Source organism: Haematobia irritans, chromosome 5, assembly GCF_050003625.1.
Source record: "Haematobia irritans isolate KBUSLIRL chromosome 5, ASM5000362v1, whole genome shotgun sequence".
Taxonomy (NCBI): domain Eukaryota; kingdom Metazoa; phylum Arthropoda; class Insecta; order Diptera; family Muscidae; genus Haematobia; species Haematobia irritans.
In genome coordinates, this window is record NC_134401.1 from 94,483,270 (window position 1) to 94,505,784 (window position 22,515).

Consider the following 22,515-nt stretch of genomic DNA (forward strand, 5'->3'; position numbering starts at 1 on the left):
AACAAAATGGTGGTATTAGTGGTGGTGGTGTGTGTGTGATAAAGGTTGGCAATAAAAGCTGTGTGATAAAAATCCAAGTAAAATTGTTATTTTGAAGAAAATAAAAAATATTTTTTATACAACAAAGCAACCGAATTACAAACGGTAAGTCCTGTAACTGGATATAATGTTATCTCATTTTATTTTTGTGTACTTACTGTTTTTTGTATAAAAAATACTAAAAATCCGCCTTTCCTATGTCAACGCACACAAGTGTAAAAAGACAGCTCTAGCAGAGTTGCCATACTTGCCGTATGTAATACAACACTGTACTAGGCGTTTCTCTTCTTCTTAACTCACATTCTTTATGACCAAGACACACTTTATAAATAGTTGTACAACTATTTGTCGCATGTGGGTAATAAAAGTTTGACGAAAAATACAATATTCTGCTAAACAAAAAAACTATATGCTCTTCTATTGGAAATTCTCATTCCAATAATGCAGTTTTGCTATATATTTCTTAGGGGAGCACAATATAAAAAATCTGTAGCAAATATAGTAATGCATTTCCTATGAGAAGCGGAAATATCCGATATATGCCGGTATGCACCTCTTGCGAAAATTTTCCTTCCCATAAGAAATGCATTGCCATTTATGCTAACGAAATTTTCGGTAGTCTTCAATTTCGTAAGCTGATACGCACCTCTTAATGAAAATTGTTGTTCATAACAGGGTTGTCAAAAGCAATTTTGTAGAGATTTTGACAACTCATGGCAACAAACATTTAATTTATTACAATCATTGTGTGTGTAAACGTTTTAAGAGCTCTGTAAATAATCAACAATTTATTTGATGAATATTTAGAACAAATATGAACAATTATTAAAAGCGATTAGCTGGTTTCAAATTTGTGTGTATTATATTTCTCTACACTCTATACACAAACCATTTTTTGTTGTAGACATATACATTTTTACTATCGGAAATTTCGCAAGAGGTGCATACCGGTCTTATATGTGTACACTTAGCTAATGCATCTTACATATTATAAGTTTTTCCGGACGGAATGTCTGTGTTTGTAAAGAATCTTACAGTGTGTCCAATCGATACGACAATTCGTTGATGACTAAATAATCGGTAAATGTGTTATCGATCCCATAAACAAGCAGCAGTATCGATTATGCCATCCGACATAACTTATAGTGTGGCCAACATCTGTGATATGTTCGACACGAGCACTATCGTCCAGCTAAACTTATAGTCTGAACGGCGCAGTATGCGCCTTGCGGTCGATAACATACTTTTTGGACGACAAGTTCTTGCGATTCATTACAAAAACAGAAATTCCGTCCGGAATAACTTATAATCTGGACGGCGCTTAAAGCCATCAAGTTTTGTTCATCTATTCATTAAAGGCTTATAAAAGTTATAGTTAGCACACCAATTACCATCATTAAATCAGGAACGTTTTCCAAACAATATTCAATAAAAATTATTGATACATATCCCTGCCAACAAATAATCGTATAAACAATAGTTACGGCAAAAGCGCCGTAACTATTGACGGCCAAGTTACTACAAAAAAGCATCGCATTAGTGCAATTATTATGTGCCTTTTTAGATAAATTTAGAACGACGCCAATAAGAGCCCCTTCAAACTATCGGAAAAAGTGAATTTTAAGATAGTTGTAAAAGAATCATTGTTGTCAAGTAAAACACGATTGTTTATAATTTTAATTGTAAGTTAGTCCATACGTGGTATATAGTAGACAAAAAACGGTATATATAGGTAACCGATATGATCTCTTGACCGGTAATTAGAGAGCCAGATTGAAATATGGGGATCGCTTTATATGGGGTTATGTTCGCCGAATGCGAAAAGTATGGAAATATAGAGAAAAATAAAAACACGATAGTTTAATATTTTCAATATATAACAAGAGCAGAAGGTTTTATTAAGGTGTTTTCTATTATAATTAATGGTAAACAATATTACCTATAATTTCCAACGATATGGATAAATTTGCAACCGCACCAATTGGCTTATCGATAACAAGTAAAGTGAGAGATGCTCTCAACCAAGATGGCGGAAGGCGGGGCTTTTGACAAGATAAATTAATATTCAAATTATGACATTTCTACTCTGGCAGGGATGTACCAAAAAGTAGTATACAAATTCTAACGAACACTATTAAGTCCAATTAATCTTTACTCGAACTTAAACATTGCCGGCCGCCTTGCAACATCAAGGTATGTTGTAACTAAAACTAAACTTAAAATACAAAATGAGGCTAAGTGCAGTGCAAAGTGAGTTTCCTTCAGTTCATTTACCATAAATCCAATTTATTAATTCATTTATCTTTTCAAATTCAACCTAAGACTAGATATTACGTAAGGTCAGAAGGGGACCTGGTAGAACCCAAAAGGGGGGCTCTCGCGACAATATATCGATGGGTCAAAAGGGGACCCGTTAGAACCCCAAAACGGGGGCTCTCGCGAAGAGATACAATAAAACGATGGCCAAAAGGGGGCCGTTAGAACCCAAAAGGGGGGCTCTCGCGCATTTACCCTAGCAGTTACACAACCCGGACAGAACCCAACCGAAGATTGTATAATGAGCCACCGGGAGACCGGGCGACGTATACACCCTATGTGTTATGATTCGCCCATACACCTCAGGACCAAAAACGATCGCAACCCGTCCCACTCGGTAAAATTGCGGATCTGCCAAAGGTAATCCCAAAAAGGATTCCTTGATCCGTTCTGGCACGGCTTCGGCGGGGGTCAACACACGACCTAGATCGTGCACACGAGCAGTAAACGTCAGTCGCTGCTCTGGATCATAAGCGGACGATACTGTCAACCGGCAAAATTGGACCCCCTCAATATTTGTAACCGGTAGCCCTAAGTTCTCGACCATAGAACGACAGATTTGGCTTTGGCGCGCGCAGTTGTCGATTACTGCACGGACCGGAACGGACACACCATGGGGGGACACGCGGACTACGAGGCTGGGCGCCAGAGTAACGACATTCTGCAGAGGCAGAACTCCGACGCCGCCAAAATCGGAATATGACCGTGCCACAGCAAGATCGGACGGACGATTCGTATGGCTCCCACTACGAATCCGCTGAGCAGACCTCGAGCTCCCATGTTCAATTCGAGGCGCCACAGCCGCAGCGTGTAACAAAACATTGTGGTCCCCGGAGCAACTGGGGCACCTACGCCGGCTAGGACAATCCTTCGACTGGTGGGTCTGTGCTAGACATCTGTAGCAATAGCGATGTCGTACCACCATACGTATCCTCTTCTCAATCGAAAGAGAGAGGAACTTCCGACACCGCCGCAATGCGTGACGACCTCCACAAACCCTGCAAACCAATTGAGCAGGAGTTCGACCAACATCAGTAGCCTCTACTACAGCAGGCGCCACCACGGGCTCATCCACAACTACCGGAGGTGGACTCTCAATTTCTTGGGGCGATAGCTGAACCTCCGGAATGGCAGGCGACGGTATCGCCATCGGCTCCTCCAACAATGCCCGTTCGACCGCCGACATATCAAGGGGGCACGCAGTATCATCATCCGATTGATCCATAATAACCTCGAAATTTTCCAAGTCGTCAGCGAAGCACGAGGTATTTTCCATGATACTGCGAGAAAATATACGAATTACAAAGAGTTCGCCGAAGTGTCGGTCAATGAGACCAACTTAGCTATAGGTCGTCTTACAACGCCATTCTCCGTACGTATATCCGCGACCCGAATGTGACCATCTACGCCCGGGTGAACCGACACGACTCGACCTAATTTCCAAGAAGTTGGTGGAAGCTGTTCATGACGAATAACGACTAGGTCATTTACCATAACATCGCGCTGAGGAAATTTCCACTTATATCTCATATGCAGATTCTTCAAATATTCCTCTTTCCAACGTACACAAAACTGTTGTGCAAGAGCCTGTACCTTACGAAACCGATTCACCAACGAAAGAGGCTGTTCGGTTATAACTGGCTCAGCAGGGGCGAGTAGAGGGGCACCTATAAGAAAATGACCCGGTGTCAAAGCGTCAAGCTCCTGCGGGTTATCCGATTGGGGACAAAGAGGTCTTGAATTCAAACAAGCCTCAATACGAGCCAACACCGTCGAAAACTCTTCAAACGTGAAACGAACATTCCCTATTTGCCTTCTGAAATGCAACTTAAAACTCTTCACCCCAGCTTCCCAAAGGCCTCCCATATGAGGCGCACCAGCTGGGATAAATCGCCACGATAGGCCCTGGTGTGCAAACTTAGAGGACACGACATCACTGCTTCCCCTAATTACATCCCGGAAATTTCGTTCAAGCTCACGCGACGCACCGACAAAATTTGTCCCATTGTCCGAGAAAATGGTCGCAGGACAACCCCGACGAGCAACAAACCTATGAAATGCCGCAAGAAAGCCGGCAGTCGACAAGTCGGAAACCGCTTCCAAATGAATCGCCCTAGTAGCAAAACACACGAAAACGCACACATAACCTTTAGTTATGCGACAATAACGTCCGGTGAACGACTTCACCTCAAAGGGGCCTGCATAGTCTACGCCAGTCGTCGTAAAAGGTCTGTCGAGAACAGTTCTTTCCGGAGGAAGAGGAGCCATCACCTGACTACAAACCCGTTTCCTCTCCAAAAGACATGGTTTACACCTATGTATAACCGAACGAATAAGATTCCTCACCCGAGGTATCCAGTATTCTATACGAAGAATACGCAACATCAACTGATTTCCTCCATGAATGGAAATCAAATGAACAAATTCCACCAAAAGCTTCGTGAATCGACAGCTGTAGGGCAAAATTATAGGGTGCCGCTCCGAATACGAAAGAATAGGCGAGCGGCTCAAACGACCATACATCCGCATTACACCCATTTCATCAAGGAACGGGTTCAAAGAAACAAGTGAACTGCCAGTACCTAACGAAGACCTATCCATCAAGTCCTTATATTCATTACCATAATTCATTTTTTGAGCAAGCACTATCAAGCGACTTTTAGTTGCCCTAATCTCAGACGATGATAAACTGTGATCCGCATAGCTACAATCACGCCTATGAGCGGGATGCGTCCGATAAAAGAATCTCATAACATATGAAATAACACGCAGCGCTCTATCCAGAGAAGAAAATCTATCGAGAACATCCTCGTATGAATTAACGAAAGAAGCATGTGCCTTCACAGACCGAATTTCTACGTCGGTGTCAAAAGAGGAAGTGTCACGAACCGGCCATTCCGATTGACTACACGATAGCCACTGAGGCCCATGCCACCAAAGTCGAGAGGCGGCCAAATCCGAAGGGGACACACCGCGGCTGCCAAGATCAGCAGGATTATCCTCCGACCTCACATGATACCAATTCGTACCACCGACGTTCTCCTGAATGCGACATACCCTATTCGCGACAAATGTTGTCCAAGCCGAAGGCGTTTTCTTTAACCAGGCTAGTACAATAGTCGAATCCGTCCAACAATAAATTCGACCAAAATCAATACCGATTTCTCGAATGACCGTTCTTGCGAGTTCGGACGCTAAAACAGCGCCGCAAAGCTCCAAACGAGGCAAAGAAACCGATTTCAACGGAGCAACTTTCGTCTTGCACGATAGCAAATTAACGACAATCTCGCCATTCGGGGCCAAAACTCGAATATATACTACCCCCGCGTATGCCTTAACCGAGGCATCTGAAAATACGTGAAGCTCGGCCGAAGTGCACGGTGTGTAACGAATCCACCGAGGAATATTTATCGAATTGACATCCGGATAACTATCTACAAATTTTTCCCACTCGGATGCCGTTGCCGAAGGCAGTATTTCATCCCAGCCGACGCGATCAAGCCAAACCTTCTGCATGATAATCTTTGCCACAATTATCACTGGACCTAACCAACCGACAGGGTCGAATAATTTCGCGATAGCCGACAACACTTCCCGTTTAGTGTATCCACACCTTTTTGCTATAGGCTCGACCGCGAAGTAGAATGCATCCAATTGAGCATTCCATCTCACACCCAATGGTTTCGAATTGCTAGCCTCGACAAATGCCAGCAATTGAGCATCAACCAAATATTCCGGCGGTAGTGAATCTAAAATTTCTCTATAATTCGATGTCCATTTCCGCAGTTCAAATTTAGCCGTCGCAAGCGCCGCGATTAATTGATCCCGAGCCATTATCGCAGTTTCAAGGTCATGAGTTCCGGTCAAAACGTCATCAACGTACATACATTTACGTAATATATCGGCCGCGAGTGGAAACTCCTCCTCAGTGTCTTCAGCTAACTGTAACAGTGTCCGTATCGCGAGATATGGTGCACAGTTTACACCGAAGGTCACCGTTTGTAGTTCATAGTCCTGGACTGTCCTTGTCGGAGAATCCCTAAAAACAATTCTCTGCAACGGAGCATGAGAAGAGTCCACTCGAATCTGCCTATACATCTGTGTAATATCGCAGTTGAACACGTATTTAAATAGTCGCCATCGCACAATAAGAAGGACTAAGTCCTGCTGCAAAGTGGGACCTACGTGAAGGATATCGTTAAGACTATTCCCGTTGGACGTTTTATTAGACGCATTAAATACGACGCGAAGTTTGGAAGTCTTCTTCTCGAGGTTAATGACAGGATGATGTGGAAGATAACACGAAAGTGTATCACTTGCAGAAATGGCGGATACTGGCCTCATGTGATCCAAATGCAAATATTCTTTAACAACACTATCATAAACTGATTTCACGTCCGGCCTTTTCGATAATGACGATTCATTACGATAAAATTGCCTCAAAGCAGTTGTTCGGGACTCACCCAAATATCCACGAGGACCGAGCTCTTCCTTTAGCGGAAGTGTAACTATATATCTACCTTCCGAATCTCTGCGCGTTGTCCGAACGTAATTTTCCTCACAGAACTTATCGGAGGGGGACAAAACCCCTTTACGTGGTGTTTCCTCCAACTCCCAAAACCGTAAAAGCGTTCTATCTAAATTTTCCTCTTCATCAACCGCTATAGTCGTAGTAAATGTTTGAATTTGCGATGTAGAAATCGGACCCGTTACTAGCCAGCCGAAAACACTGTTCTGTGCTATCAATGATTGAGCCGCAATCTGCCGGCAACCTTCTAATAGTATTCTCGGGTACAAGTCAGCGCCTAGTAGAATATCGACCGGTCTCGACACGAAAAGATTCGGATCAGCTAAGCGAATATCCGGAATCTGAGACAAAACTTCCTGCGACACCGTAAAGGAAGGTAAATTCCCGGATATAGATTGGAGCACTATAGCCATAGTTTCCAACAAAACCGACGCGTTGAGTGGAGATCCGATTTTCAAATTACACATTTTACTCGATTTGGCCGAAATTGCGCTATTTACCCCCGAAATTGTAACATTAGCCGCGTGAACCGGTAGTTTCACCCGATTTCGAAAGCGTTCCGTCAGAAACGAAGATTCTGAAGCGGGGTCAATCAAAGCGCGTGCCGGATATGAAACCCCATCGTGCATGATATTAATCATCGCAGTTCCCAAAAGCACGGCCCTATTTTGCGTCGTATGAAATGCCTGGCGAGGTAGGCACGCCGACGAGGTAGAAGGTTGCGGCTGATCAACCGAAGGCATAGTTCTCGGTTGAAAACTAGCCGCTGAACTCGACAAGGTGTTGGTCGAACCCGTCGCCGAAGTCGCGCTATTAGACGGCGTAGAATCGCGATGCAATAGCGAATGATGTCTCGAATTACATTTTGCACACGAATATTGTCTTGGACAATCCTTCATCTCATGACCTTTCATTAAGCAATTCAAGCACAACCGGTTACGTTTTACCACTATGTAACGTTCCGATACCGAGAGTTTACCAAATTTAACGCAAGCCGAAAGTCTATGATTATGTTTAGGACAAATAACGCACTTAGATTCCGACGAAGCACGCGACGATTTAGAAGAAGACGCATTGGTAAAATGCGCTTTTACCTTCTTTTCCTGAGAACGCTTCGAAGACGTGTCTTCCCGCAAATCATGCAAACACATCAACGTACGAACCCTTTCGGACAAAAAAGCGTCTAAATCCGCCCACGACGAAAGGGCTGATTTGTCCCTAACACTCTGCTCCCAAAGAGTCTGTGTGAGCCGCGGCAAACGTTGAAGGCAAATAAAAACGAGTATCTGGTCCCAATTATCGGTCGAAACTTCGTACGTATTCAATGCCGAAAGACAGCCATTGATTCCACGTTGAATCGATTTCAAACCCGCACTTGTCTCTACCGATACTGCCGAAATTGCAAAGAGAGACTTAAGTTGATTGTGAACTAGAACCCGCTTATTGTCGTATGCATCAACGAGGGCCTTCCACGCGAGGGCAAAACTTCGATGTGTCAGCGGAAACTTCGAGACAATTTCCCTAGCTTCGCCACTGGTCTTCCGCACAAGATGACACAAACGCTCGACGTCCGTTAATCTTGAATTGTTAACATAAACTGCTTGAAACAAATCCCGGAATGTAGGCCAGTCTAGAAAATTGCCCTCAAATACATCCGTATCGCACGGTGGCAACGCCAAATTGTGAACCATATCACAAAGTGGAGGGCCACTAACGGCCACTTCACCCCTAAACCCGGCTTTGCCATTAGGCAGCGACTGCCCATCCCGATCAGCCGGTATCGAAGTAGTCGCGTTATTAGCCCAAATCGCTTCGGATCCTTGAGTCGATTTATGAGACCCGATACTCCGTCTCGATGCTGCAACGACCGAAGACGCAGACGAAGTGATCGATGATCTACGTGACCGACGAAACTGGCCCAATTTTCGATTTATCGCGGACAAACAATTCATATAAGCCTGATGGGACGCGTCATATTTCCCGTCCACCGATTCAATATCGCTCGTTTGCGTTGTTCCGGCACCCTGTAAACTAGCCACGCATTCCTCAAAGCAATCCTGAACCTTTGTCCACAACTTCCCCAATTCCTCACTTCGAATCTCGAGGCTATAGACGTCTAACTCCTCATCTTTCATGGCATTAAAATGGGCGTGGAATTTAATAAGAGCGTCCGAAACGCGAATAAAGCGATCAAAGGGAGATACAGACATTCTAACTTTACGTTCAACTACCAAATTGAAGAATGTAACCAAATACGAAATTACAATATAGCCAAGAAGCAACGGCCAATAAAATTACCAAACTCAGACAAGGTTCCGTTCAATAAAAATAGCAAAATACGCAAAAGTAACTCAAATTCCGACCAAAACGAAAAAACACAATTTTCACTATCAAAATAAATCAATCCGTATCAAATATCAAAACGCACTTTATCTCGAGTTACAAAGATTAATTCGAGTCCACAACTCGCGAAAATCCGACAAAAGATCAAACGTTCCCAGAAACCGAAAATACTGAATGTAGGGTGCACAAAATATTACCCCCGAACGCTTGACACAAGAAAAATTATAATAATAATAATAATAAACAAAGGTATAAATAAATCAATAATAATAAATACCTGTCCAATAAATATTCAAAATTTACCAAATATTTGAATGATCGAATAATTTCTCTCAGTGTGAGAGCGTAAAAGTTTCAAAATATACCGAGTTTTAATTCAAGCCCCGATTCCAACAGGGAAATATTCAAACCTTTGAATTCAACTTGAATTCTAATGTGGGAATTACACGTAGTGTATAGCCCCCTTAAGAATTCAAATGATGATCGATATCCGATAACACGATAGTACGAGATGTGCCCGATTAGTCACTATACTATAGCAATCGACTAAGAGCGCAACACTGATGAGAACAAAACAAAATAAAAGCTTTTGTATGTTCTCAAATGTATGCAAATGAACGAAACAATAATTAATAAATGAAATTTCAGCACAGAAAACGCGAAAAAGTGGTGAATATACGAAACAAAGAGAGTGATATATGTGTATAGTGAATATTAGTGTACGAAAGTGGTGAAAATATGTACTTTAAGTTATTTCTCTCCGAAATTATTTGCACAGACGTCAAAATGGAAATACAAAAACAAAAACCTTGAATGCGTTTTGCCGTCGGCAAATGAAAATTTACTTAAAAACAATGAAAAACGATATTTTCACGCAAATAAAGGCAAATAAACCACTTTAAATAAAAAAAAACACTAATATTCACTGATATCACTGAACTTGTACACCACTTTTAGGAATATTTATAATAAAAACCGATCGCGTAGCGTTGTAAAACAACCTTTTTTTTTCTTTAAATGGACGGACGACCACTATATTTGTTGTTGCACCGACCGCGAACTCACTTTATAAGGGAAAATGCACTGCACTTACCTTATAAAACGATGAAACAGATGTTGAGGATGATGAACTGATTGGTTTGAGTTTAAGGTGAAATTGATGACCAGGTCAGGTGGACTGTGTCTATAACAAAAACCAAGAAAAACACCGGTTAAACCAATTCTTCCACTCCGAAGTCCAATTATCCGGCTCGAAGGACCAAAATGTTCGCCGAATGCGAAAAGTATGGAAATATAGAGAAAAATAAAAACACGATAGTTTAATATTTTCAATATATAACAAGAGCAGAAGGTTTTATTAAGGTGTTTTCTATTATAATTAATGGTAAACAATATTACCTATAATTTCCAACGATATGGATAAATTTGCAACCGCACCAATTGGCTTATCGATAACAAGTAAAGTGAGAGATGCTCTCAACCAAGATGGCGGAAGGCGGGGCTTTTGACAAGATAAATTAATATTCAAATTATGACATTTCTACTCTGGCAGGGATGTACCAAAAAGTAGTATACAAATTCTAACGAACACTATTAAGTCCAATTAATCTTTACTCGAACTTAAACAGGTTATATACAATTATGAACCGATATGGACCAATTTATGTGTGATTGGGGATCGGTTTATCTGAGGGCTATATATAACAATATTGGTTTGGCATGGTTGTTTCAACTGAATCGGATGGAATCTGCTCGTCCAAGACGCATCGAAGGTCAAATCTTGGATAAATTTTGTTCCTCCAAGAGGGTCCAGAGGTCAAATCTGGGGATCGGTTTATATGGGGGCTATATATAATTATGGACCGATATGGACCAATTTTTGCATGGCTGTTAGATACCATATATTAACACCACGTACCAAATTTCAACCGGATCGGATGAATTTTGCTCCATTAAGAACCTCAGCAATCCAAATCTGGGTGTCGGTTTATATGGGGGCTATACGTAAAAGTGGTCCGATATGGCCCATTTGCAATACCATCCGACCTACATCTAAGTTTCAAGTCGATAGCTTGTTTCGTTCGGAAGTTAGCGTGATTTCAACAGACGGACGGACGGACATGCACAGATCGACTCAGAATTTCACCACGACCCAAAATATATATTCCAAATGGAATAAAATGATATTTTTTTCAGATATTTTTCCAGACATGCTGTCTCGATCAAGGATAAACACACTGGCAACTAGTGACTCAACATCATTCCTTTATTAAACACGGTAAACACCTCTCGCGGAAATTTAATTTGCCAATAACACAGTTTTGCAATGTATTTCTTATGCGAACAAAATGTAAAAAATCGATAATAACGCCTCACGGAATTTTCGTTAGCATTTCTTATGGGTAGCGGAAATTTCGGCTAGAGGTGTACAACATTATGTTCAACGTGATTTTAGTCGCATGTATATGTTAATTATATTATATGTACATGGAAGAATTTATTAACTTTTATTCAAATTAATAAACATCTAAACAATCGTGTTATACTTGACCATAATAATTCTTTTAACTAAAAGTTTGATGGGGCTCTTAATTGCTTCATTCTAAATTTATCTAAGAAGGCACTTAATAATTGCACTAATGGGATGCTTCAATATCGTAACTTGGAGTGATACAACTTCTCATTAGTGACGGCGCTTTTCCGACAAATTTTGGATATCGTATACGACTGTTTTCGACGTGATGGGAATTGTCAGAAGTGCCGTCAAATTAAAAAAAATGTTTGCAGGGTATGAACCTACATTGAAATAAAATTATTTTGGTGCAAACATCATTTTGTACTGATGTAAAAATAGGGGTGGGAGAAATACACTTCACTGTACTACATGCAACAACTTACCTAAGACAAGAGATTGCTTGCAAGTACTATTCGGGGTAGTTGCCTTAACCGAATAGGATGGTAGAAGACCTTCATTCGGTTGGCAAAAAATCAGTTAGGGCAACGAATTTGTTTTCTGGGTGTAGAAAACGGCTGATCCTCTCTTTTAAATGTTATACTAAATACACGCAAAGATACGTTTGGAAAACGGGTATCGCAAACGTTGTTCTTTTCTTACTGAATTTTTAAATTTTCAATAAGTTCACAAAACAAAAGTTTTGTTACAAAATTCTTATTTTTGTAATTTTTTTTAAATTATGTGTTTTTTATTCCTTTCTGCCTTTGTGTCATTTTGAGGTTTCGTATTAAATATGTAAAATAGTAGTATGTAATTCCATCCTTTCGAAATCTTGCGAAAATATTTGGGATGAATATACATACATTACATGTTTTCCGTTTCCTAAAATTGTATTTTGTACATAATTTGTATGAAAGGGCCGACTAATATTTCTTTTAAATAAATTTTCTTTACATCGGCTTGTGGGCGCCCAAAACTGTGCTCTATAAATATAACTGGTCGACTGTATGGGTTGAATGTGCGTTGATTGCCATAGCGATCATTTTCTGTTGATGACAATAGCATATAGCCCAGTGGATCAACATGGTCAGTGACAATGGATAGAATAGTATGAAATGAGTTTTTTTCATGTTGCATCCATTTTGCTAACTTTTGAATCTTTCACATAGCTTTTAAATGTTAAGAAATTGTTTGTTGTGCAACTATTTGTAGAGTTTGTAAGGCTTGAGGTCATGTTGTAATAAAACAAAATAAAATATTAGTTTTTTTTTTTTATAGTGTTTAATTTTTAATTCTTTCCAATATTTCGAACACCATCGTTGTCCGTCCTCAGGGAAATTAACTTTAACAAAAGAAAATAAACACAAATTAACCAAACAGAAAGACAAATATTTCAAACATTTAACATAGCTGCCATTTGGTTTTGTCTCTCCATCTCATATCGTTTGCACTACGTCTCTTCAAACTTTTTTGGTGGTCTTCCACGTTCTTCATTTCTTACATAATTTCAACGGTTCAGAACGTTGAAACCAACTTTTGCATGTTGCTTCTAATAGAGCATGATCACCATATGCCTGGACAAGCATTCGATGCGAATCTGCAGCACTTTTCTTCAAATGAAAACAATAAATTAATGCTCTCTGCAAATCGTCACTTTTTGGTGCAAAATTCGACATTTTTAACGCAAATATTTTCACAGTTGTCATACCAAATAACCAAAAAAAGGGCAACAAATGTTCCCTATCGAGACATTTGTATGTTGACGCTCACTTGATGCCAGTATACCTGGTAAGTGAACCTGAAAATAAAGTGGGCTGCCACTTTATGGTCCGCGATTCTCCGTCCAGAACTAAAATTTAAAAAAATATATAAAATCGAATACAGTGAAACGTCTGAGAACTGGGACTCACGGTCGCCTACATTTGAGAGGTGTCCAGTTATCTGAGATCAATTTTAATGTGTTGATATAGCAAACGTCCGCAGACAACTGTCCAAGGTTTCGCTGTAATTTCTTCTATATTGTTTGTATTACAAAAAAGTGCTAAAAACTAAATATGCCTCAAAGAAATGAGAAAGATGCAATTAGCCAGAAAATAACAAAAATTGAGTTAGTCTTTGTGAAATTTTTTCATATCCTGTAAAAGAATCAACGTTTATCATTAAAAGTACATACTTTTCTTCTAAACAAATTTTTTACAGCGAAAAGCAAATGGTAGACGATGGTTGGTTGTCTAAAATTTCGTTTGGGAGGAACGAATTATTATTTTCTTGTATAACAGAACATCGTTACCATAAGCGTAGGAAGGCTTCTGGGGTGGGGGATTTAGACCCCCAGAAAAATTTTAGCCCTCCCCCCAGAATTTGAAAACCTATCTACGATTTTACATTTTTATAAAAATTAAACAAGTATACACAACCGCACAAAGTTACGCTAAAGGCTTTCATGCACAATCGAATTACTTGTGTTGTGGCAGGAGTTGCCGATGGCAATGTTTGAAGTCTGATATAAAGCTGTGGTTGAACTTATAATTTAGTTGAATAACTAAAGCTCCTTTATTATTTTGTTTAGTCTGGTTTAATCAATTAAAAAAATAGTAATTGATATTAAAACTATTCTTTCATAAATTAAACTCTTAATGCTGCAAAAAAGCGTCGCCAAAAAAGAAGTGGATAAGCGGAGAAGCGATGAATGTAATATGAACTTGTCATAGAACGAATGTCCACCGTTTCAACAGCCGTTGCAATGAATTTGCACCACTTTTTAAGGTGTGATCCGAATTCAGTGTTTTGAATGTGAATTAAAAAATTTTGTGATATTTTCCCAAATAAATATTTTTTTTATATTTTTTATGACTTTTAATGCATTCTAATGCTTGTTTGAAACGTTTTTCTTCGAATATTTTCAAAAATTATTGATTTTTCTATAATGTATTTAGCATTTTTGTGGCAAAATTTGAATAATTTGTACCATTTTATTTATTCTTACTCTTTTTTTAAACTATTTGAAAAAAGAAAATAAAAAATTACGCATTAAAATATGAAAAAAAAATGAAGTAAAAAACTTCCTGTGTATTTAAAATAATTAATAATTAAGTGCTTTTAAAGTTGTGCCTTTAGAACAACTCTCATTTTTTTGCTGGGAAAAGTGTGGAACTACTTTTAGTTGCTTTATTATAAATTAATTGTCGAGTTATTTTGATGTCTATTTTTTATTCATTTTTATGAAATAAAACATTAATTGAACCTATAAATTCAGTCTATAAATTTTTAGCTAGGGGGGCTATAGCACCCCCAATAACATGAAATTCAAATTTCATGTTATTCGATAAATCATATTTAATACTATTTGGACATTTCATACACTAATACTTCGCACTAGGCACGAAATCTCGCTATTTAGAACTCAAATCTCTTTACAAATCTCAAGTATTCGGACTGGCAAAATAACGAGATTTCGTTGATTTGAGGATTAAACAGCTGTTTGTAAATATATCAATACAAGGTTAGGTTAGGTTATGCGCTTTACAGACTATCAGTTATTCCGGACGGAATGTCGGTGTTTGTAAAGAATCTTACAGTGTGTCGGATCGATACGACTTGTCGGCGGTGACTAAATAATCGGTAAATGTGTTATCGATCCCATAAACATGCAGCAGTATCGATTATGCCTTCGGACTTAACTTATAATGTGCACAATATATGGGATATGTTCGACACGAGCACTGTCGTCCGGAATAACTGATAGTCTGAAAAGCGCATTAGGTTATGTGGCAGCCCGATGTATCACTTAGACTATTCAGTCCATTGTGATACCACAGTGGTGAACTTCTCTCTTATCACTGAGTGCTGCCCGATTCCATGTTAAGCTCAATGACAAGGGACCTCCTTTTTATAGCCGAGTCCGAACGGCGTTCCACATTCCAGTGAAACCACTTAGAGAAGCTTTGAAACCCTCAGAAATGTCACCAACATTACTGAGGTGGGATAATCCACCGCTGAAAAACTTTTTGGTGTTCGGTCGAAGCAGGAATCGAGCCCACGACCTTGTGTATGCAAGGCGGGCATGCTAACCATTGCACCACGACATTACTGAGTGTTTCAAAGCTTCTATTAGTGGTTTCACTGCAATTTGGAACGTCGCTCGGACTCGGCTATCAAAAGGAGGTCATTGAGCTTAATATGGAATAGGGCAGCACTCAGTGATAAGAGAGAAGTTCACCACAATGGACTGAATAGTCTACATTGTTTGTTTCTCATTTTCCAAGCGGTTTATTTCTTTGCATAATTGGCTCTATGTTCTCCATAAAGGCACAAACCCATTTAACAAACTATTGATTATATTCTTTTTCAATTTTGTGCACATATATTTTTAACCTTTCGATAATAATTTAATTTCGTTGTAATTTTGGTAAAATACACACCGATTATTTTTTATTTTCTTAAAGCAAAAAGTTCATAATGAGTGATGATTCGGACTATGAAGAGGAGGAATATCTAGTTTTTGCTGATTTTAAAAATCAAATCGTACCTAAAGAGTTGGCAGATGAGAACTCAGCTATAAAAATTATTGGTCTTGAGACCAAAAACCCTGTAGCAGAAATAAATGGCAGCATGTTTAAAGGTTTGTACAAAATGGCGATTTATTGTATTCTTGGGAGAGTAATGAGCCGTTCAAAATAGACCCTATAGTTGGAAAATAATAATGAAGACAATTATGGCGTTGTTTGTTTAACATTTATTAGGTTAGGTTGAAGTGGCAGTCGGAGTTTTTTCTGGCCCTCTTATACTATTTAGTCCATTGCGATACCACATTAACTAAAAGTACCCATTACATACAGGCACTTCTAGATTTTACCGTTGAACCCACCCGATTATTTCATTCTGTTGAACCAACCTGATTGTCCCAAAACCATTAGCAGACTAAAGTGATATGCCCTAAAATTCGCTTAGAAATCTATATAACGTTAATTCCCCGGGGTCAGTATGCACCACGCCCCACTGTTGGGAATTGGAGTTTCAAACTGTGTGTCGAAAAGCGGTTTCACCAGAGTGTAATCCACTACGTTTGTCACATCTGGCATTGTTTTCCGACCACAGTAATAGTTCGCACAACATAAGCCGTACATCAAGAAAATAATTCTTTCCTCCCAAATGAAATTTAAGACAAACAAATATAGTTTCCTATTTGCAATGAAATCAGTTTGGAATAAAAGTATATACTTTTTGTGATAATTTCATAAAGACAAGCTCAAAAAAACAAAATTCTTTTCTGGCTAATTGCTCACATCGTTCTAACTTCCACAAGTTGTTTAGTTCTTGGCACCTTTTTCTGTAATACAAACAATGTATTTGATTTGATGTTTTTTAGGTGGCAACCCGATTAAGATTCAGGCTCACTTATGGTGTTTTCTTTTCTGAAAAAAGTGCTTTGCCTTCATTTTGTCTGTACAGAATGCGCATTTTTAAAATGTTACCAGCAACCTAAAAAAATGCTATCATTTCAGCGGGCAGAAAAGAATTCAAAGAAGGAGGCAGGGCAATCGCAGCACTCTCGTTTGTTGGCAGTGCTGAAAATGCCCGTAATTTGCCTCTATGCGTGGCGCTATTTTCACAACAGAATTCAAAGCCTTTTCGCGCTTTTGCCTGTTTTTTTTAGAAAAGAACCTAAAAAGTACATTTTCCGGGTAAAATGCATAAAAAGTGCGCATTTTTTACAAGAAAAGAAAACGTCATTAGACTATTCAGTCCATTGTGATGCCACATTAACTAAAAGTACCTATTACATATGGGCACTTCTAGTTTTAACCGCTGAAACTTCTTGATTATTTTTCTTTGTTGTACCAACCTGATTGTTCCAAAAACATTAGCAGACTGCTTAGGTTAACGTTTTCCAGATCCGCCAGTAATCTGAAGCTATATGCTCCTAAAAGTTGCTTGCGCTTTACACAAAATGCAGGACACTCACACAAGAGGTGTTTAATTGATTCCCTTTCCTCCGCATCATGACAGCTCATACAATAGTCATTATACTTCGCGCCTATAGTTTTTGCAAAATCGCCTATCAGGCCGCGACCCGTTATAGCAGATATCAGGAGTGATATCTGACGTCTCGAGAACACTAGCATATCTAGTGTGCGGTTTAAGTTTAAATGGGGCCATATTTGTTTGGTGTCGTTACAGCCCTTGCAATTCTCCCATCGAACATTTGCCATCATAACAGCCTTCTCACGCAGCATGAGCTTGCAGGTAGCCAGGGGCATACCAACAGATTCTAGTTCCCCTGGAATATGTAAGGTAGACCCTAGCCTTGCGAACTCACCCGCTTCGCAGTTCCCCGGCATGTTCCTATGGTCAGGCACCCATACTAGGTGAATATTGTACTGCTCAGCCATCTCATTGAGAGATTTGCGGCAGTCGATGGCCGTTTTTTAAGTTTACCTTTCGCCTGGACGGAGAATCGAACCGCGGACAATAAAGTTTCTAAGGCAACAAACTATACACTGGGCTACGTAGCGTCATTGTCATCAACAGACAATTATCACTATAGCCATCAACGCACAAGCAACGCATGCAGTTAAGCAGATATATTTATAAAGCATAGTTTTGGGCGACCACCAGACGATGTAAAAAAGCTTTATTTAACAGAAACATACCTTCAGATGGCCACCGTGGAGTACTGGTTAGCATGCTCGCCTTCAATCTCTGCCAGTTTTTGTTTTGGAAACGTAATTTTACATACAATATACATATGTTCGGAAGATTTGGAAAAATGTTCGCCACATTCCGAAAAGAAATGTCAAATATCTTTTTGTAATAAATACTACTGTATTAATTTTTACTATGAAACTTCAAAATGTGTCTTGTAAAACACATAAAGTCAGAAACGACTTAGTGGACTCATAAAACATTCAGATGTGCGAAATGTGAAGGATATAAGTACATAAACACTTTCGAAATCAATAGAGTTTATCCTTTAGCCGAAGAAAGCAACTATGCCAGATTTAAGGACGATCGGATTTAAACTGCGAGCTGTACATTGCCCACAAAAATACATTCTGTAAGTGCGAATATTCCGCATCATATTTCCAACTGTAGCCATTTTTGAACGACTCTTACTTCTCCAAACACTACGAATGATATAAATTTATTGATCATTGTAATTAATACTGTAGGTACATATGATTATGTGATGGGTACCGATGTATTTTTTGAAAAAGACGATGAAAACCATTCGGAAGATTCCCTATTCGAAGCCACAAGTCGTCAAAAATTCAAAATTTTTGGAAAAACAAATAAAGTAATACATTTCGAAAGAATGTATGTAGAGAGTATAAAGGACACAGAACAAAGTACACAGGAGGCTGAAACTCCAACAGAAAATACCACAAATGATAATAGTATGAAACTTAGTATCACCTATGATGAAGCCATAAAACAATTTCCAAATGTCAATGATCCTCAGTGGAAAGAGAAAGATCTATTTTAATTTATAATGTAGAAGTCATTTTAAATCAAATAAATATTAAAACGAGTTATAAATTGTGTGTTTTTTTATTAATTTAGATTTCTGATTTTTTTTTGTCTTCTCGCCAGGTAAGATATCCATATTAAAAATGATTGAAAGACATACAATCCAGATAAATATATTTGTTTAAATTGTTTACTAGGACTGTCATACTGTCACGGTTCATCTTAAAAAGAGTAATAATGAGTGATATTATTAAGTCCAAACAACTCATGACAAATTGAATGAAATTCAAAAATAACTTCAAATCCTTTGGATTTTTTCAGAAGGATTGTCTTATAACCTTATCCTGCGAAATATTCTGAGAAGGATATGGTTGAATTAGTCAATCCAAAATGTTGTATAAATATGATATATTTTTTTACAAATAGTCTCTCAGTTAAAAAATCAAAACGGCAGGTTTCGGCTAGTTTTAAATAAAAACAAGAAGATATGTAAATTATGAATAACGAAGTTTCTATATTATGAAGCAACTTTCTGATCATGCGAAAATTCATTATAGAAATGTTCGGGCTTATAGCAGACTTAAAATATTCTAAACCAACAGCCATCAAAAAATAATCACTTACCCTTTTCTGTTTCCAGCAGCCAACACAATATGGAGGAAATTATTGGTCTACCTATGCAACCACCAATTAATTTTAAAAAGTTCTTACTTGAATATAAACAAATGTTTAAACGCCCCTTTACGCTACCAAACAGAAATGTTGATTTGAAGAAAATTCTTCATTTGGACGATACGAAGTTTCAAAATTTAGAAGAGAAATGCTCTATAGAAAATCTTGCACATGAAGACGACGCAAGGGTAGCAGAATTTATACCAGGATTTTCGGAAAATAAACGGACTGCTCTTAATCCTCCAACTAATGACATTACATTGAAATCATACGCTTATGCAAAAAAATACAGAGAGCAGGGACAAAATCCATACAAGCGTACTCCCGAAATATATTTTAATTTCGGGGAATCACAGGGTCCCTGTTTTTCTGGTTCATCGCCTCTATTACCGGAACAAGAGCTGAAAATTTATATACGTGTTTACAGACCAGCACGTGTAACACATGCTGGCAGAACGATTGAACGTCCAGTATTTTCCGAAGAGTTCGAGTGCTTGGGTTCAAATGTTTTAACAGACTTAAGAGATAAAATATCTTGCATATGTAACAATTGCCATTTTTACGATGTGAGTGAGAACCCCGATATACCCTTACCCACCAAGATTGTTGATCCCGGATATTTCTTTATAACTGATACTTTTTACAACGACAAACGTAATCCACAAAACCCAGATTATTCAGAGACCATACGGAACTGGGCAAAAAAAGCTAAAGGATTGTCAGACTTAAACTTTAAAGTAGCATCTATGGAAGATACTCGAATGATCGATCTCACTGTGAGCTTGGGTTTTCCACAATTATATCAACATCATGGCAATTGCGAGCATGTCTTTGTTTTTTCTCAACTGGAAGTAATTGTAAATCCCTGCAAACAGCTTATGGACATAGACAAATATCCTCACAGCAAATCTACAAACCGTTTCAAAGGGAGAGTTTGTCACATCTGCAGCAAAGTAAATTTTTTATTTGTGGTGGAAGGAAGCAACCGTCTTCTTAACGATCCCTCATATTTGTGTCGAAATTGTTTTAAATCATTTTTCTATATAGATGGGAAAAAGGTGGGAGAATTTCGAGCCTACAGATTAAATGATGATGCAATATCAGTATTGAACAATGAGGAAGAAAATAGTGATGAAGGTGGAGAGGCTGGTGATATGAATGCATTATTAAATGACTCTGATGAAAATGATTTTGTTACTATTGTGGTAAAAGAAGAACCCAGTCGTATTGAAGAATAAAGTGTCATATTTGTCATTTGTGACTTTTCAATTGATATAGTTTGTGGGTGAGCTATGAGCAGTAACTGAAACAATACAGTAATGTTGTAATTTATTTTTTTCCTCATTGACCTTGGTGTAAGAATTGATTGAAAGAAAAAATTACAACCTCTCGATGTAGTTCCTATGACAAGTTTAATAAGATAGCAATTGGGAACTAGATTTGGTTTTTAGACATGACCCGTGATAGTACATTTGGTAATTCTTCTAGATTCCCCGATTTTTCTGCAAGACCACACGCACTACTGTGCGTCGTCATATTCAAACAAACTGAAAAATGGAGAGAACACATTACTAGAATGTTTCTGAGTAGCGGTGATAATACCCAAACATTCGCCAGAGAGAATGAAAACACAAGAAGACAAAGAGGAAGAAAACAAATGTCAACCGTATAGATGTCGCACAATGCCTGCAGCTTTGGTATTACCGACATTGCGGTCGAAGGGCTGTTTTGAGAAATTCTTTATAAAGTCATCGGCAGTTACAATTTCAAATTGTCTGCCAAAAAAATAATGGAATGAAAACATTTATAAAACAGAACATTTTTCAATACAAAGTAGGTTCTAAATCCTATTTTCCTTACGTTTCGTAAAGCCGGCAGGGAACTGAACTGGGTGACGCCGACGAAAACTGTATGATATTTGAGAGAACCGCCGACAAAAACTTCATGATATTAGAGAAATTTTCCTCATGACTGCCACCTACTGACGCAGTTTCGCCTCACAGTTTCGTTCTCTTGTGTTTTTATTCTCTCTGCATTCGCGTTCCGTTACGCTATAATTTCGCTGAACGCCGTTGAATTGGACTGAGTGTTAATCTAATTGGTAAAGGACTCCTCCAATACCTACATTAGGGGCGTCGCATTGGACGAAGAAATGACTACGGAAATCAGGGTGTATGAGGACAGAACTGGTTGTCATGTCCTTTTTCATTTTGTGGAAGGACATTATTGGCGACTATCGATATACCTATAGTGTAGGCAAGATATCGCAGTATCTTTCGGCAAAACTTCGATTTTGAGAGGTTTATCGTGAGATTGGCGCCCATGTGTGAATCGAAATCGGACGACACACTCAGCAAATCGTTGAGATACACGAAGACGCTATGTCGCAGTTCCGCTGGATTGGGTTGCATTGCACAACCCAAACGACATAACGGTGAATTGATGATGCGATCTTCCGGGAACTGTGAAAGCGATCTTCGACTATCCACAGAGAGAGGGATTTACCAAAAGGTGGTCTTCAAGTCAATGCTTCAGAGGGATCGCGTCTACAGTATCGATCATGTTTTCCTCTAGTAAAGTTTTTCGCAGTCCATGTCGCTAATAACCCAAAATATGGGATATCGCAAGTTCTAGACCATCTTTTTGTACTCCAGAGAGCTCGTGAATGTCCGAATCGGTCTACCCAGGTATC

The 22,515-nt window shown here is 38.9% G+C and overlaps 3 protein-coding genes across 4 annotated transcripts; 2 read left to right on the forward strand and 1 right to left on the reverse strand.

Moving 5' to 3' along the window:
- The first annotated feature begins 3 nt into the window (after window positions 1–3).
- On the forward strand, window positions 4–19,220 carry LOC142241446 (uncharacterized). The gene is made up of 3 exons (XM_075313215.1): window positions 4–144; window positions 16,127–16,302; window positions 18,854–19,220. Exons 2-3 carry the CDS (start codon window positions 16,140–16,142, stop codon window positions 19,165–19,167), a joined length of 477 nt encoding a protein of 158 aa, XP_075169330.1. The 5' UTR covers window positions 4–144; window positions 16,127–16,139; the 3' UTR covers window positions 19,168–19,220.
- Pbp49 (proximal sequence element A Pbp49) lies at window positions 4–21,077 on the forward strand. 2 transcript variants are annotated; one of them, XM_075313210.1, is made up of 2 exons: window positions 4–144; window positions 19,792–21,077. In XM_075313210.1, exon 2 carries the CDS (start codon window positions 19,805–19,807, stop codon window positions 21,059–21,061), a length of 1,257 nt encoding a protein of 418 aa, XP_075169325.1. In that variant the 5' UTR covers window positions 4–144; window positions 19,792–19,804; the 3' UTR covers window positions 21,062–21,077. The 2 variants fall into 2 exon arrangements, with proteins under 2 accessions (XP_075169325.1, XP_075169326.1); XM_075313211.1 differs by having other exon boundaries at window positions 9–144; window positions 19,795–21,077.
- Window positions 1,899–10,671, reverse strand: LOC142241443 (uncharacterized). The gene is made up of 3 exons (XM_075313212.1): window positions 10,625–10,671; window positions 10,320–10,409; window positions 1,899–3,635 (listed from the first exon to the last, which is right to left on the reverse strand). Exon 3 carries the CDS (start codon window positions 3,629–3,631, stop codon window positions 2,552–2,554), a length of 1,080 nt encoding a protein of 359 aa, XP_075169327.1. The 5' UTR covers window positions 3,632–3,635; window positions 10,320–10,409; window positions 10,625–10,671; the 3' UTR covers window positions 1,899–2,551.
- Window positions 21,078–22,515: the final 1,438 nt, after the last annotated feature.